Source organism: Phascolarctos cinereus, unplaced genomic scaffold (assembly GCF_003287225.1).
Source record: "Phascolarctos cinereus isolate Bilbo 61053 unplaced genomic scaffold, phaCin_HiC Scaffold_726;HRSCAF=1367, whole genome shotgun sequence".
Classification (NCBI taxonomy): domain Eukaryota; kingdom Metazoa; phylum Chordata; class Mammalia; order Diprotodontia; family Phascolarctidae; genus Phascolarctos; species Phascolarctos cinereus.
Genome location: NW_027556098.1, coordinates 241,186,546 through 241,201,121, shown reverse-complemented (window position 1 = coordinate 241,201,121; position 14,576 = coordinate 241,186,546). Strand labels below are relative to the sequence as shown.

The 14,576-nt window shown below is 38.1% G+C and overlaps 1 protein-coding gene across 1 annotated transcript in view; it reads right to left on the bottom strand.

The window, feature by feature from the left end:
* The window catches only part of NEB (nebulin), a 232,193-nt gene that overhangs the window by 153,460 nt on the left and 64,157 nt on the right, over nucleotides 1-14,576 (bottom strand). The window contains 10 exon segments of the mRNA XM_078146167.1: nucleotides 1,969-2,175; nucleotides 2,315-2,626; nucleotides 3,271-3,378; nucleotides 4,268-4,372; nucleotides 6,783-6,989; nucleotides 8,900-9,211; nucleotides 10,562-10,669; nucleotides 10,837-10,941; nucleotides 11,963-12,169; nucleotides 13,181-13,492. Of these exon segments, the coding sequence (XP_078002293.1) occupies nucleotides 1,969-2,175; nucleotides 2,315-2,626; nucleotides 3,271-3,378; nucleotides 4,268-4,372; nucleotides 6,783-6,989; nucleotides 8,900-9,211; nucleotides 10,562-10,669; nucleotides 10,837-10,941; nucleotides 11,963-12,169; nucleotides 13,181-13,492 (1,983 nt within the window).

Here is a 14,576-nt window from a genome sequence, read left to right as displayed (position 1 = left end):
GAATTAGAGGTCAAATCTCACCTCAGATACTTACAAATTCTATTACCTTAAACAAGTTATTTAGCCTCTTTGGGCCTCAATTTACTCATCTATAAAATAAGGGAGTTGAATTTGATGACTTCTAAGGTCTCTTCTAGTTCTAAACCTATGATTCTATAAACCCATTATCTTAGAACAAGCCAAACTCACTGCCTTATTGCGCAAGATTACTAGAAATATATTAGGAGTGATATCCTGGATATTATATATTCAGATTTTAGCAAGGGGTTTAACAAAGAATTTTATGGTATCCTTATAGATAATATGAAAAGACAGGAGCTCAATTATAGAAACATTTGGTGGTTTGAGAACAGATTGAATGACCTGACCCAAATAGTAATGATTAATAAATTGGTGTTAACCTGGAAAGAAGTCTATATTTTAGCACCAAAAAGCTCCATATTTTGTTCTGTTTTATTCAATGTTTGAGTAAATGGTTTAGAGGAAGTTAGGAAAGTATGTCTCATTAAATTTGTGGATGATACAAAGTTGAGGCAGGCAGTTGGATGACAGAACTGAGATCTCAAAAATTGCAACAGTCTAGAATGAGGAGCTAAAGAAAATAAAATGAAACTTAATAGAAATGAAAATAAAGTCCTGTGTATTTTTTAAAAAATTAACTGCCTAAGTATAAGATGGGGAAAACCATATTTAAAAAGATGTTGAGTTTTCAGTGGATTGTAAACTCAATAATGGGACATAGCAGCCCAAAAGGCTATTTTAATCATAGTCTGCCTTATAGCAACAAACTATTCAGAATGGTAAAGGTTATTAGACAATTTTACTCTATTCAGTATATATTCTTTGCAGTTATTTTATATTTATTCTTTCCATTTCATTTTGAGGATATTTATAAGCCAGAACTCATTCCAAGTAAGGTGACCAAAATGATAAGGGGATTCCAAACTATGCCATAGGAAGATTTAGCCTGTAGAGGAGAAGACTTGTGTAGAAGGATAGGACATATTATAGTTGTTTTTAAATAGTGGAATGAATATTAAATAGAAGGGTGAGTAAATTTGTCTTGCATGGTTCCAAGGGTTAAGACTAGGAGTAACAGGTAGAGTTTGAAGAAAGGTAGATTTTGGCTGGTGAGGAAAAGCTCCCAACAAGTGTCCACAAGAGGAATGATCAGTTGCTGAAATTAATGAGCTCACCATCATTAGGGGTCTTCAGATGGAAGCTTGGATCCCAACCTACCATTTGAGGGCATTTCTGCTCAGGTATTAGATGAATTCTGAAGTCCCTCCAATTCTGATATTCTGTGATTATACATATTATGCCTACTTGAGTAGAGTTATTTATTAATGTGTTGAGTCAATATTATTATAGAAAATGAATAAGCAGTTATTAAAGATGTACTCAGGAACAACCCAAAACAGAACTGAGGTTTCTCAGGCAATTCTTCAAATATAACGAGATAAATGCTCTAAAAAAATGTGAAAGAGAAGCAAATAAAATATGGAAATGAAGAGAAAAAGCACAGCCCAAATGTATATGGAATTTCAAATAATTTGATAGTAATCAGAGATACTTTGAAATTTCAGTGAGGGCAAGAGTAGATGAAGGGTGAAAGGGTATTATAATAACTGACCACTAATCAGGCTTCCCTGCCTTGTATTCCCTAACAATATCTCCCTTTCCCTTCCAACCTTCTGCCAACCCAGCACACACTTTGGAGTTTTGTGAGGGAGAATAAAAAGACAGGAAATTTTTAAAGGAAAAAAGGAAAAGTGATATAAGACAGAAGAAAACAGAAGATAGGAGAAGAAGAGGCAAAAGTATTCTGGAGTGATTTTCAATTGTTCAGAAATGGGAGAATGATTTTAAAGGCTCCAAATGAAAAACTAGAACCCTGCCAAACATCCCTTCCTTTCAACACCAGTCTGGGGCAGGAAGCTCATTCAGAATGAATGACATGTATTTTACCTTATTCATGGTGTGTGCATTCTGTTTTGCAAGCACCATGTCCATAGAGTCGCTTAGTTTCTTGAACTGAAAGTTGCTAGGGTGCTGACGGTATTTCCTATCACTTGCATATTCAGTAGCTTTCTTGGCCTTCTCCACTTCCAGAGAACCAGCTGGACTCCAGCCAAGACCTTTGTACCAGTCATTGTAGTCCTGTTTATATTCATTCTATAAAAAGAAGAAGCAAATTCTGCTTTACCTTACCCACTATTTGTAGGGAGCATTTGTCTGCTGGAAAAGAAAAATACAATCTCTTTTCACATCTTGAGACCAACAATCAACAACCCAAAAGGAAACACAGCCTTACGTCACTTTGAATGCGATGCATATTCCTGGACAATTCAATGTTCATGGCATCAGGAAGGAGGATATACTTGTGAATCAGGTGCTTGTAGGCAATGTTGCTTATGTTGGCCTGGGCATCCCTGGCTGCTGTGACACTGAGCATGTCAGCAGGAGTGTGGTAGCGGGTCTTGGTATTCTCGTAGTTTTTCTTATATTCCCTTTCAGATTGCATTTTAGCCACTTGCATGTAGTGGACTAGTTTGGGGTCATCTTGAAGATTACGGAAACCAACCATCTTCCCCTTTTCCTTTTCATAATTATATTTGTATTTATACTGTGAATAAAATAAGAAGATGTATGTCAAAGAACTTCTCCTTAAGTAAAAATCAAGGCAAAAAAAAGGATATTAAATACTGCTAATTCACGGGATTATGGATTTAGGCTTGCTATCATCTAGTCCAGTCCCATCACTTCCATATACTCATATTTTACAGATAGGAAAACTGAGGTTTGTAGAGATATGACGGATGATTCAAACTCAGGTCCTCTGACTCCAAGTTCTTTCTAGTGTACATAATGACTCCCATGCATAAAAGAACAGTGGAGTTTGTCCAACTCATTGTTCTGAAAACTCTTGATCACTCAGTACAACTGAATGATGAGTAAAAATCTGTTCTTGAGGAGTGGGACATCATAGCACTGTGAAATTGCCTTTATAGGCCTCATAGAATACAACAAGGTTCTTCAAATATACAATGAGCTTCATTTAGTGACTAGTATTGTTAGACCAATTTATAGGGTCATAGAAAGACTACAAGAGAGAACTTTGGTGTATCCACTGACAAGATGGGCTCGTGAACAATCTAATTCTTTTGTTGGCAGGCACATTGTCTCTTTAATGTTTCTAGAAGTCAACCTTGATGAAATGTGCTTGCATGGGAAATAAAAGTCCAGGTGATCATTTCCATTCAGACTTACATCACTAGCAATGTCTCTAGAAGCTTTGGCAGCAGTGATAGGAATTGCATCAGTTCTGAGATCATATCCCTTCTTCCTCGCCTCTTCTAAGGAAAGTTTGTATATTTTCTGTAAAAAGAAGCATAAGGGCACAAAAGGAGTATTGGTGGTTGGATTGGAAATCTTCTGCCAAGCTAATTCTCTCCACTTACCGTACTGATGTCATAGATCAAAGAAAAAATTAAAGAGCAGAGAGAGCAAGATCTATATTTTCAGAGATACCTCAAACCAAACTCACAATGTTTTAATTGGTTCTTTTAAACATATGGAATTCTAAGAACATCAGTGATTCTTCAACCCTGTAGGAGGAATCTTAAGTAAGGAAAAGTTTTTGGGAGAGAAAAATTATACATCAATTCCAGTTACACAAAGAAAAGAAAAATACAATACCCAATACTATAACTAGTATAACATATAGTATGATATTTCCTCATCCTAGGCTCTAATAACGGTTCTGCCTTCCTTCCCCACCTGAGAATTTCACACAGGTGAGTCTCCACAAACACTAAAGAAATGAAAGCTCAGGCTTATTCCTCCTCTTCTCTCACATCTCTCTCCTGGTGCCAGAGTGTTCCTTCTTAGTCTTGAAGGTAATACAGCCACAGATTGCTATTGTAGCAAACTGTAATGCTGCCACTCTTTCAGTGTTTTAGACCTCTGGATATCTAGGTGCCATCCCATCAACAATCCTGTTTCTAAATTGCAGAGAGAGGATGAACATAGGATGAGAAAGGATAGGACTTTAGATTTCATGACTGGAATGCCACCATTATTTTCATTAGACACAAAAGCCTGTACTGTGAGTCGAATGTCTCTCTTTAGTTTTATATCCTCATAGTATTGAGCACAGTGCCACGCATATAATAGGTACTCAATGAATATTTGCTTATCTAACGAATGAAAGAATGGATTCTAATGGCAAAGACATGGAAACCGTGGCAGGGACACACATACTTACATCACTCATGTTAACTGCATTTGCTTTTGCCAGAACAATCTGAGGGTGATCAGGCATGATGTGAACTTTGGTCTTATCTGCTTCCCAAGCTTGCTTGTAGAGATGCTAGGAAATCCAAAAATAGTGAAGTTAGAACAAAAAAAATCTCTCAGAGAAAACTGATCAATACAGTAACAAACCATGATGCCAGAGGATCAAAGATGAAACGTGATTTCCACTTCTTGAAATAGATCGGACGGATTCAAGATGTAAAATAAGTCATAAAATTTTGGACACGCTCAATGTGGGAATTTGCTTGCTTAACTATGCACATTTGTTACAAGGGTTCTCTCTCTCTGTCTCTGTCTCTCTGTCTCTCTCTCCCTCTCCCTCTCCTTCCCTTCCTTTCTCCCTCCCTCCCTTCCATTCTTCTTTTGTTGTTTAATAAGAGGGGAGGGAGGGTCAGCTAGGTGGATAGAGCACAGGCCCTGAAGTCAGGAGTACCTGAGTTCAAATCCAGCCTCAGACTACACACTTGACACTTACTATCTGTATGACCCTGGGCAAGTCACTTAACCCCAATTGCCTAAAAAACACACACAAAAAACCAAACAAACAATAATAAGAGGGGAGGGAGGAAGTAAAGTAAGGAAAATTTAATGTTTAATTTAAAAAATAATAAAATTAAAATTGAAAACCCTGTCTGGAAATCTCACAGTTTATCCATATACAGAAGCTGTTGTTTCAAGAACTTAATTTTAAGGGGCCAATTGTGAATTAGCTCTGTTGAAGTGAAAAGATGAATAGAACTAGACTAAACTAGATCAGGAGGTTAGGGCACCTCTTTCCAGCTATGGCACTAACCCATGATCTTACTTTTGGTATATCACTTCACTCCTCTGGACCTCAATTTCCTTTTATATAAAATGAGGGGGTTGGTTTAGATCTTGAATATCCCATATAGCACTAACCTTCCTTTTCTAGTCTCTATGTCATACCCTAAAAATGCAACCACTAAAGATGTGAAATTTGCTTAAGGAGACCTCTTGCTAATCCATGGGAAGAATCTCCTGGTCTTTTTTGACAATTATGGACATTTTAGAATTTCTAGTCTTGAAATAGGAATGGAAGTCTGAATATTACCTATTAGGCCAATGTTCTTCTAAGAGATACAATTTAAATTTTCTGGTCTAAAAAGGATCATTATTCTGTAGAACTGATGGAGGAGGTAATAAGGATATGATGGTATGTCTCTAGGTTCTAGAATGGCCCCTCACCATTTCTACTTATGAACTGAGTATCCTGGGGGTGTTTTGGTATGGCCATAGGGTTCCCTAGATTGTGACTATATCATAGCAGTTCAGTTGGTAAGAGCCTGGCCACAGCTTGCCAACATCTGCACATCTGTCATAGGGTCCACTGGTTCTACCTCACAAACTGGCACTCAGTCACTACAGCAACAAGTCAATCCCAGTTTATGCAGGGCTCATATGGCTGTTGTCTTTCATGCTTGAAGGGGACCAAAATGTTTCACCATGTCGAGGTTTAAGGTACAGTGGCTCTACCACAGGTTGGGCATGAATAGTCCATGTGAACATCTGCAGTGGAGATATCTCTAAATATGCACATCTCACACTTTTTTTTCATTACCTGTAGTTCTTTAGGCATTTTCTTGCATCAGTAATGCGGAAGATTTATACACAGGTCACTGCTATTTTCCAAACTTAATTAACTGTCATTGAGACCTGCTTACCAAATTGAAGAACTGCTACAGTTTTAGTAGCCTAAAAAGGCATTGAGACTTTTAGAACAACCTGGGTATAACATGTTTATCCAGAAACATATGCATTTATATAGAGAAACATTTTATGCAATAGAAATAATAATAGTGTGGAAAAGTTGCAATCTTTACTAATGGGGGGGAGGAACCCATGTCCATAATCTCCCAGGGACACTGAATCACAGAATTCCATAGTAGAAGGGACCTCACTGGCCATCAGTCCAACCTGTATCTGAACAAAATTCCCTGATAGAATGGAAATTCCTTAAGGGCAGGGATGGTTTCATTTTTGTCTTTGTATCTCTAATGCACTTAATAAAATTTTGTTGACAGATTTATACATGACAAATAGCTATTTAGTCATTGCTTGAAGACAATTACCTCCTTTGGGACGGCCCTCTTAGTTTTTCTCTACATGCCCCTGATGTCTGTCTTACTGCAACTCTCACCCATTATCCCTAATCTCCCTAAAGTATTCAAGCATATAGTAACAATACCTGAAGTTTTCACAGCTATATGATTTACAACGCACTTTCACACACATTAATTTGTATGGTTCTTTCAACCCTGTGAGGCATGGTATTGTTATGATCATTTTTCAGGGAAAGAAACAGGCTCAGAGAACCTAAGTGACTTTCTCAGTGTCACATTGCTGGAAGCATAGAGAGCTAGTGATTGGTACCAGCTCTTTTGACTCCTAGTTCTGTGTTCTTTCTCCTCCCTTTGAATAAGTGAATTGTTGAAATATTTACTTACCTCATTCAAAATTTTTGCATTATTCTGAGCTAGAACCATGTTCATCGAGTCCATCAAAGTAGAATACTTCAAGGTATCTGGATGCTGGCGGTACTTCTTTTCACTGAGGATCTCCATGGCTTTCTTGTTTTTCTCAGCTTCCAGTGAGCCTAGGGGCAGCCATCCCATACCTTTCATGAAGTCCTCATAGTCTGCTTTGTACTGATTCTTTAAAAAAAAAAAGGCAGTGAGGGAGGGAATGAAACAATGATTAGCTTTGTGGACAACACTGAAGTAGTACAGATTAACAAGCACAGGATATATAATGGTTAATAGCTTCCATTTTAGTTTTCAAAAAAGAAAATATTAAAATTCAATCATTTTAAGTATTCAGCTTTTATTGTTTTTTCACCAAATCAAGAGACATTATAGAGCTGGAAAAAGATTGAGATAATTCAATCTACATTCCTTGTCCTCATTTTACAGATGGGGAAACTGAGAACCAAGGAAGTTAAGTGACTTGCCCGAGGTCATCTAGGGAATGACAGAGCTCAGATTTTAACACAGGTGTTACAGTTTTACCAAGTTCAGGGTTCTTTAAGTCAGTTTCCTTTCACAATTATCTTGGAAAGAAAAAATGCTACTCAAATGCAATGAGTGGATGGATGCCTGTGGGAGTTTTATTTCTGACTCATAGTTTCCTAGATCATAGATTTAGAGCTGGAAGGGACCTTAGAGGTCAGCTTGTCCAGTACTGTCATTTTACAGATGAGAAAACTGAGGCCCAGAGAGGCTAAGTCATTCACCCATAGTCACACAGGCAATTAAATGGAGGACCTGATATTTATCCTCAGGTCCCATGATTCCAAGTTCAGCTCTCTTTTTCACAGTACAACATTCTGTTGTGGAACATTACCCCAAACTAATTTACATCCAGATATTACAAGCAACTTGGATCATATATCTTGTCATCTTGAAAGCATCTAGTTTTTAATCAGACTTCAGGCAGCCCCTGGGTTGCAGTTCCCCCATCCCACTTCCTAGTCTGTCACAACCCACCACTGCTTTTTAAAGACCTCACAGATGTTTTGTGGCAAACTGGGCTTTCCCCTCAGCTCTGGCTCTTACCCTGCATGGATCACACTATCTCTGCTTCTGCTTGGATGGCCTATGCCCTGTCAACCCACATGTCTCTTTTTAGTTACTACCTTTGGCTCCAGTAGTATGTAGTTCCTAATTTTAGTCTTCTCTTCTGTGGCACAGTGGATGGTACCCTGGGCCTGGAGTCAGGAAGACCTGAGTTCAAATGTAACCTCAGACACTTACTGGCTATGTGATCTTGGAAAAGTAACTTAATTTCTGTTCGCCTCACTCTCCTTGACTATACAATGGGGATAATAATAGCGCCTACTTCCCAGAGGTGTTGTGAGGACCAAATGAGAAAGTATTTATAAAATGCCTAATATATAATACTTTGACTTAGCACAGTGTCTGGCATGTAGTAGGTACCTAATAAATTTTCCTTTCCTTCCTCCCTTTCTCTTTCTTTCCCTTCCCTTCCCTACCTTTCCCTACCTTTTCCTTCTTTCCTTCCTTCCTTCCTTCAGATCTTCCTTCCTTCCTTCTTGCCTTTCTGCCTTGCTTCCTTCCTTCCCGTAGTCCCCCCGTCTCCCCTTCCTCCCTCTCTTCCTTCCTCCTTTCCTTCCTTCCTTTATTTCTTCCTTTTTTACTTTCCTTCCTTCCTTTCTTCTTTCTATCTTTTCTTCTCTCCTTCCTTCCTTCTCCTATATATAGCAAATGAGTCGCCATGAGTGCCGGGTTCTCCATCTACATGCCTTTCTCTGGTCTTCACTGGTACAGTTTAGCATAATTTTTCTAATAGCCACTACTATACAAACAAATATATTTTTTTAGTTTTTAACCATCTGTGTAGTGCCACAGCAAAACTGGAAAGCAAAATAGTCACTGTGCATTACAAAATTTAAGGCAGCATCAGGTCGAAGGAGCAAAGATCATCAGTGACATACTTGCTTTCTTGCTTTCCCTCTTCCTCTGCCGTGTGGCAAAGTATTAAAAGTATTAAAAGTATTAAAGGACCCCTGAGCCAATATGCACAAATTCTTGTGTCTTTCACTTACATCACTCTGGATCTGCATCATATTTTTGGCTAACTCAAAGTTCATGGAATCTGGAAGCATGTTGTATGTGTGGATCAAATGCTTGTAGTTGACATTAGTAGCCACTTCCTGTGATTTCTTTGCTGCCACGACACTGAGCATATCCACTGGAGTGTGGAATGATGTCTTTGACTTCTCATAGCCTTTCTTGTATTCTCGGTCAGACTGCATTTTAGCCACTTGCATGAAGTGCACTAATTTGGGATCATCTTCAAGGCTCCGGAAACCAATGTGCTTCCCTTTGGCTTTTTCATAGCCTTGTTTGTACTTGTACTGTGGGCAGAAGGAGAAAGTGGGACAGAGATAATGAATAAGGGAAGAGAACAGGTTCCCATAACCATATGGCGGCTACCATTTTAAAATGTATTTGGTCTCAGCTAGTTTAAATTAAACAAAAGAGGAGCTAAATAGAAATAGATTTGTTAAAAAAGATTTCATCTCAAGTTCCCATATTGGCCCCCAAAAGCTGAGAGGATATGAGGGAAAACGAACTCAGTATGAATCCCAGTAATTCAGAAATTAAGGCTGACTCACGGTACACAATCTGTATACAGGTGAGTTAAGAAGAGGGAATAACTGAATAACTTGTGGCATTGGAATATAATAGAATACTATCGTACCATAAGATGGTTTCAGAGAAGCCTAGGAAGACTTATATGAACAGGACTTACCTGACCCAGAAGAACACTTTATACTTTAATTATGACATTCTAAGGATGAATAACTTTGAAAGACATAAGAACTATAATCAGCATACAATAATCAACCATGATTCTAGAAGACTGATGAAGAACAATGCTAACTATCACCTGACTGAAAGGTGATAGACTAGCTATGCAGAATGAGACATACATTTTTGGACATGGCTAATATGGGGATCTGTTTTGCTTGACTTTGCATATTGTTATGAGGGTGTTGGTTTTTTTTCTTTTTCCAGTGAAGGAGAGAGGTGGGAGAGAGGGAAAAAGTGCTTGTTAATTTTTTAAAAATTTATTAAAATACTCCTATTTTAAAAAAAAAGATTTGTTTTTATCCTGCTGTCTACTCATGAGAATTTACTGACATAGTTTCCCCTAAGAGCACCTTTAGGCCCTGGAAATGTCATGGCCAGTGGATTCTTGAGTCAAAACTGTAAATGATGCTCTCTTAATACTGAGAATTGCCTTGCCAGACCAATGTAAAATAAATTAGAAACTTCTGGAAAAATCAATTTGGGTTAAAAAGATTTAATTTCTTTTTCCAGCTGTCTAATCAAATGAGATAATGTATGTAAAGTGTCTGGAACCCTTAAAATGCTATAAAAATGTGTACTACTATTATTATTTCAAAAGTATATTAAATAATAAGTGACTCAATTGGAGTCTGCAGGCATCAAAGTGTGTGTTAAGTAGATGAGAAATAGGTCGTCTTAGAGACCTAGCCATAATGTGTCCAAAGAGGCAAGTGAGAAAAACTACCGAATTCCTTCAATTTTCTTAGAGGTTCTGCAGAATAGAAGTCTCATCAAGGATAAATGATGCCTATGTTTAGAAGGAAAGCAGTACATGATTCACTTAAGCCTGTCTCATTTTACCACTGACTTTGTACTTGTATCTTAATTAAGGCCCAGTTAAGAGAACTCACATCACTGGCGATGTCTCTAGAAGATTTTGCAGCTTGTATTGAGATAGCATCTGGCCTCAGGTCATATCCTTTCTTCTTAGCCTCTTCCCAGCCAGATCTGTAGAGTTTCTAATCCACAAAGAAGGAAAACAAGATCATTTTATTACCCAGGCCAGAAAGTCAATCCTTTTTTTTCCTCTCTCTCACAATACTGATTTGAAAATCAGGGAAGTAGAAAACATTACATTATGTTTTAAGTGAAGGCTGCGGGTCCTTTTTCAGCTTCATCTACTTACATCACTCATGGTGGCTTGGTTTACTCTGGACAATAGAATATCTGGAGTGTCAGGCATAACGTGGATGGTGGTCTTGTCTTTGTTCCATTTCTCAGTGTAGAGCCTCTGCAGTGGGAAGATTGGACATTTTATAGTGAGAAAAACATGAGGAGTGACCCCATGAGGAGGATCCCAGAAAATAGGATTTATGTACAATTAGGTCCTTGTGGTTTCTAGATGTTTCTGGACAATTTTGATGTTTTCAAAAAAAAATCCTATTCTGGAGCTTATTAATAGGAATGCTATACAGAAGATTCAGAACACAATCAACTTCCCAAATTCATTCTTGTTGAGGCTCTTTTGGTAAAGACCTGAGTACTGTCTGTTCTTTAACTTTGATTTTAATAAGGACATTAAGGAAATGTAGAGGTTCCAAAAGTGAACAGCAAAATGAGTGAATGGACTAGGGTCAGTGTTTCTGGAGAAGCCAAGCTGAAGGATCTCTTTAAAAATAGAGCAATGAGTTTTTAAATCACATTATTAACCAACTCACTATTCCCTACATTCACATGGTAACGTTATAGGAAAGTAGCATAAATCCAACATTAGGAAATCGGCCAAATTGTTGGAAGAGGAAGAAACTCTCTGGCCTCATCCCCTGTGAATCTACTTTCACTAGAGCAACAAAACCTGTTTCATGGTCCTGATCACAAAAGTCTGCCTTAATTTACAATCCTCTTTGAATTTAGCCATGGTGTAGAGACAATGACTTATCATTGATATAAAGAAGAGATTTCTTGTAAGAGTCAAGGAACCAGACATTTGGAGCTGGGAGGGATGCTAAAGATCTTGTGCACCAACACTGGCAAGTTACAGATGAGAAAAAATATGACCCCGACCAAACTGGTCCAAGGTCACGTAGCCAGGAAATGGCAGAACTGAAATCACAACCTAGATTTCCCGATTCTTAGTCAAGTACTTGTTCCAGTGCACCAAGAAAGAGAATGGGTCTAATTGGCAAACCTGCACCAGTGAATTATTAGACACTGGAATTATTTAATAAAGTCATGGAATCCCCCATATGCTGAGACTGAACAGGAAGGTTATTTCAAGATTCTGTATTTGATTCTAGAATGTTGGGCTTCACCTTGTCCATAGTCAGCTTGTTATGTTTGTTAAGCACTTGTTCCATAGCATCCATGCCATAGGTGAACTTCAGTTTTTCTGGATGTTGGCGGTACTTCTTCTCACTGAGAATCTCTCCAGCTCTCTTTGCTTTCTCCACTTCTAGGGATTCTGCTGGCAGCCACCCCATTCCTTTCATCCAGTTGGTGAAATCTGATTTATAAAGATTCTAGAAAACAACAGGGAAACGCTCAGGCAGAAGCAGTCAGAACTTGGGCGTCTTTCCCTGAATGATTTATTCATTATTGCAAATACAATAGGAACAACCTACTTTCTACTCCCTACAGTCTTTGGGAAGGTGAATAGAACACATATTTGTTACTTAGGAGAATTTATGGGGTGATTTCCTTTCAGTTTTTAATAATATTTACATCATTGGGGGAAAAGAGGAAAAAAGCTAAGATCTTTTATGAATCAAAACTATTTTAAAAAGAGTGTTGAGTTGAATAGGTAGAGTTAACAGAATACAGCCGTCCTCACATGAGCCTCCACTTCCAGAAACACTGGAGATGAAATGGAGAGTTGCTGTCTAATGTGTTTCAAACCTGTCTTTCATACCAGAGATATAACATCATAATCTGTCAGAGCCGGAAGATACCTTGCACTTCATCTTATCCAATCCCCTTACTTTAAAAATGAGGCAGCTAAGGCTCACAGAATTCCATAAACTTATTTAAATCTACCATTTTATCCAAGGATTAGCTTTGAGCCATTTGGTCAGGTAGGTTTAGAGACTGGACTTGTGATTTCACTGGTGAAAGGCAATCCCTCTACCAATGTGGGTTGGCATCTCCTTTGCAGCTTGGAATCTAAGAGAGTTGTGCAGGGCTAAGAGACGTTAAGTGACTTGCCCAGGGTCACACAGTATGTATCAAAAGCCAGGGTTGAAATCAAGTCTTCCTGATTCCAAGGCCAACTCTTTATCCACTATACCATATTGCCTATCTATATTTAGACAGAATAAATCTTAAATGAGTCAAATGCTATAACTCAGCTTTCACTGATATCTCTGGAAACTGAGGGGAACACTGAAAAGCAGGGGCTTCCTCAATAAACTTTTGTATCGAGCAAATAAGATTCCTGTTCCTGCCCAACTGTGGCAAATGAAAATTTCCTGATTACTTGGATCAGATAAATTGAGAATTAATATATTTTAACAAGTCCATTGATTAATACATACATCACTCTGGATCTGCATTGCATTTCTTGAATGTTCCATAGGCAGGGCATCGGGCAAGAGGGTGTAATGATGGATTGGCTGTCTGTAGTTAGTGTTGGTAGTGGCTTCCTGAGACTTCTTCGCAGCCATCACACTGAACATATCCAAGGGTGTATGATACCTGGTCTTGGTGGCCTCATAACCTTTCTTGTACTCACGGTCTGACTGCATTTTGGCCACATTCATATAGTGAACCAATTTAGGGTCATCTTGAAGACTACGGAATCCAACTTGCTTTCCTTTGTCTTTCTCATAGGCCTCCTTATATTTGAACTAGAGGAAAGAGAATGATAACGAAAGCCTTGAAAGGATATAGTATTTATCTCTCTACCAATAAAGTATTAAACTGTAAAACATTTACTTGGATGCACTGGGGCATCTAATCTAGAATGGATTAGGGAAACATCTACACCTGTAACATTTTGAAAGAAATATAGTTCAGATGGAAATATATTTTGCATGACTACACATGTATAACCTATATCAAATTGCTTGCCTTCTCAATGAGGAGGGAAAGAGAGAGAGGAGAGAGAGGGAGAGAATCTGGGACTCAAAAAATTTTTAAATGAATGTTAAAAATTGTTTTTACATGTAATTAGGAAAAATAAAATATTAAATAAAAAAGAAATATAGTTTAGTTACTTATGATAACTCAAACAAGCTATAGAATCCTTTGCCAGTAGAAGGCCTTAGGTGACCTTTATTAATCAATAGAGAAAAATTATATGTAATTCCCAAATGAATTATATAAATGCTTGTCGACTGACTGAATAAATGAGTGTCTTGAAAGTTTGAGTTGGCCCTCCTAAATGTTTTCATATGCTCCTTCTACAAGTGTGCTTGTACTATGACTTTGTTCATTCTATGAAGAAATGACTTGCTGGGTAAAACTAAACCAGCCCATTCCTTGTATAAATCACTGAAAACTCAAATTAGTGCTAGGCAAATTAATGAGTTTCCCTCTACCAAATAATTCATCCTACTAAAATAACAGTAAGATTATGACGTATGGTCACCAAACAAAATAAGGCTAGAGTTCTGTAATTAAAACAATAATTCATTCCTTTTGCTTTGGCTTGATTTCACCACAGAGAATTCCACAAGTCTCTTCCTACTCTAGTCCATCCTCCATTTGGATCTAACTCAGGTCTGATGATGTCAGATCTCCCTCCTTCTCAATAAACTCCAGGGGCTTCCTATCAGCCCCAGGATCAAATATAAAATCCGCTGTTTGGCATTCAAAGCCCTTCACAACCTGCTCCCTATACCTTTCCAGTCTTCTAGGACACACCCTGCCCCCCTTCAATGTACCTACACACACACACACACACACACACACACACATCACACATACTTT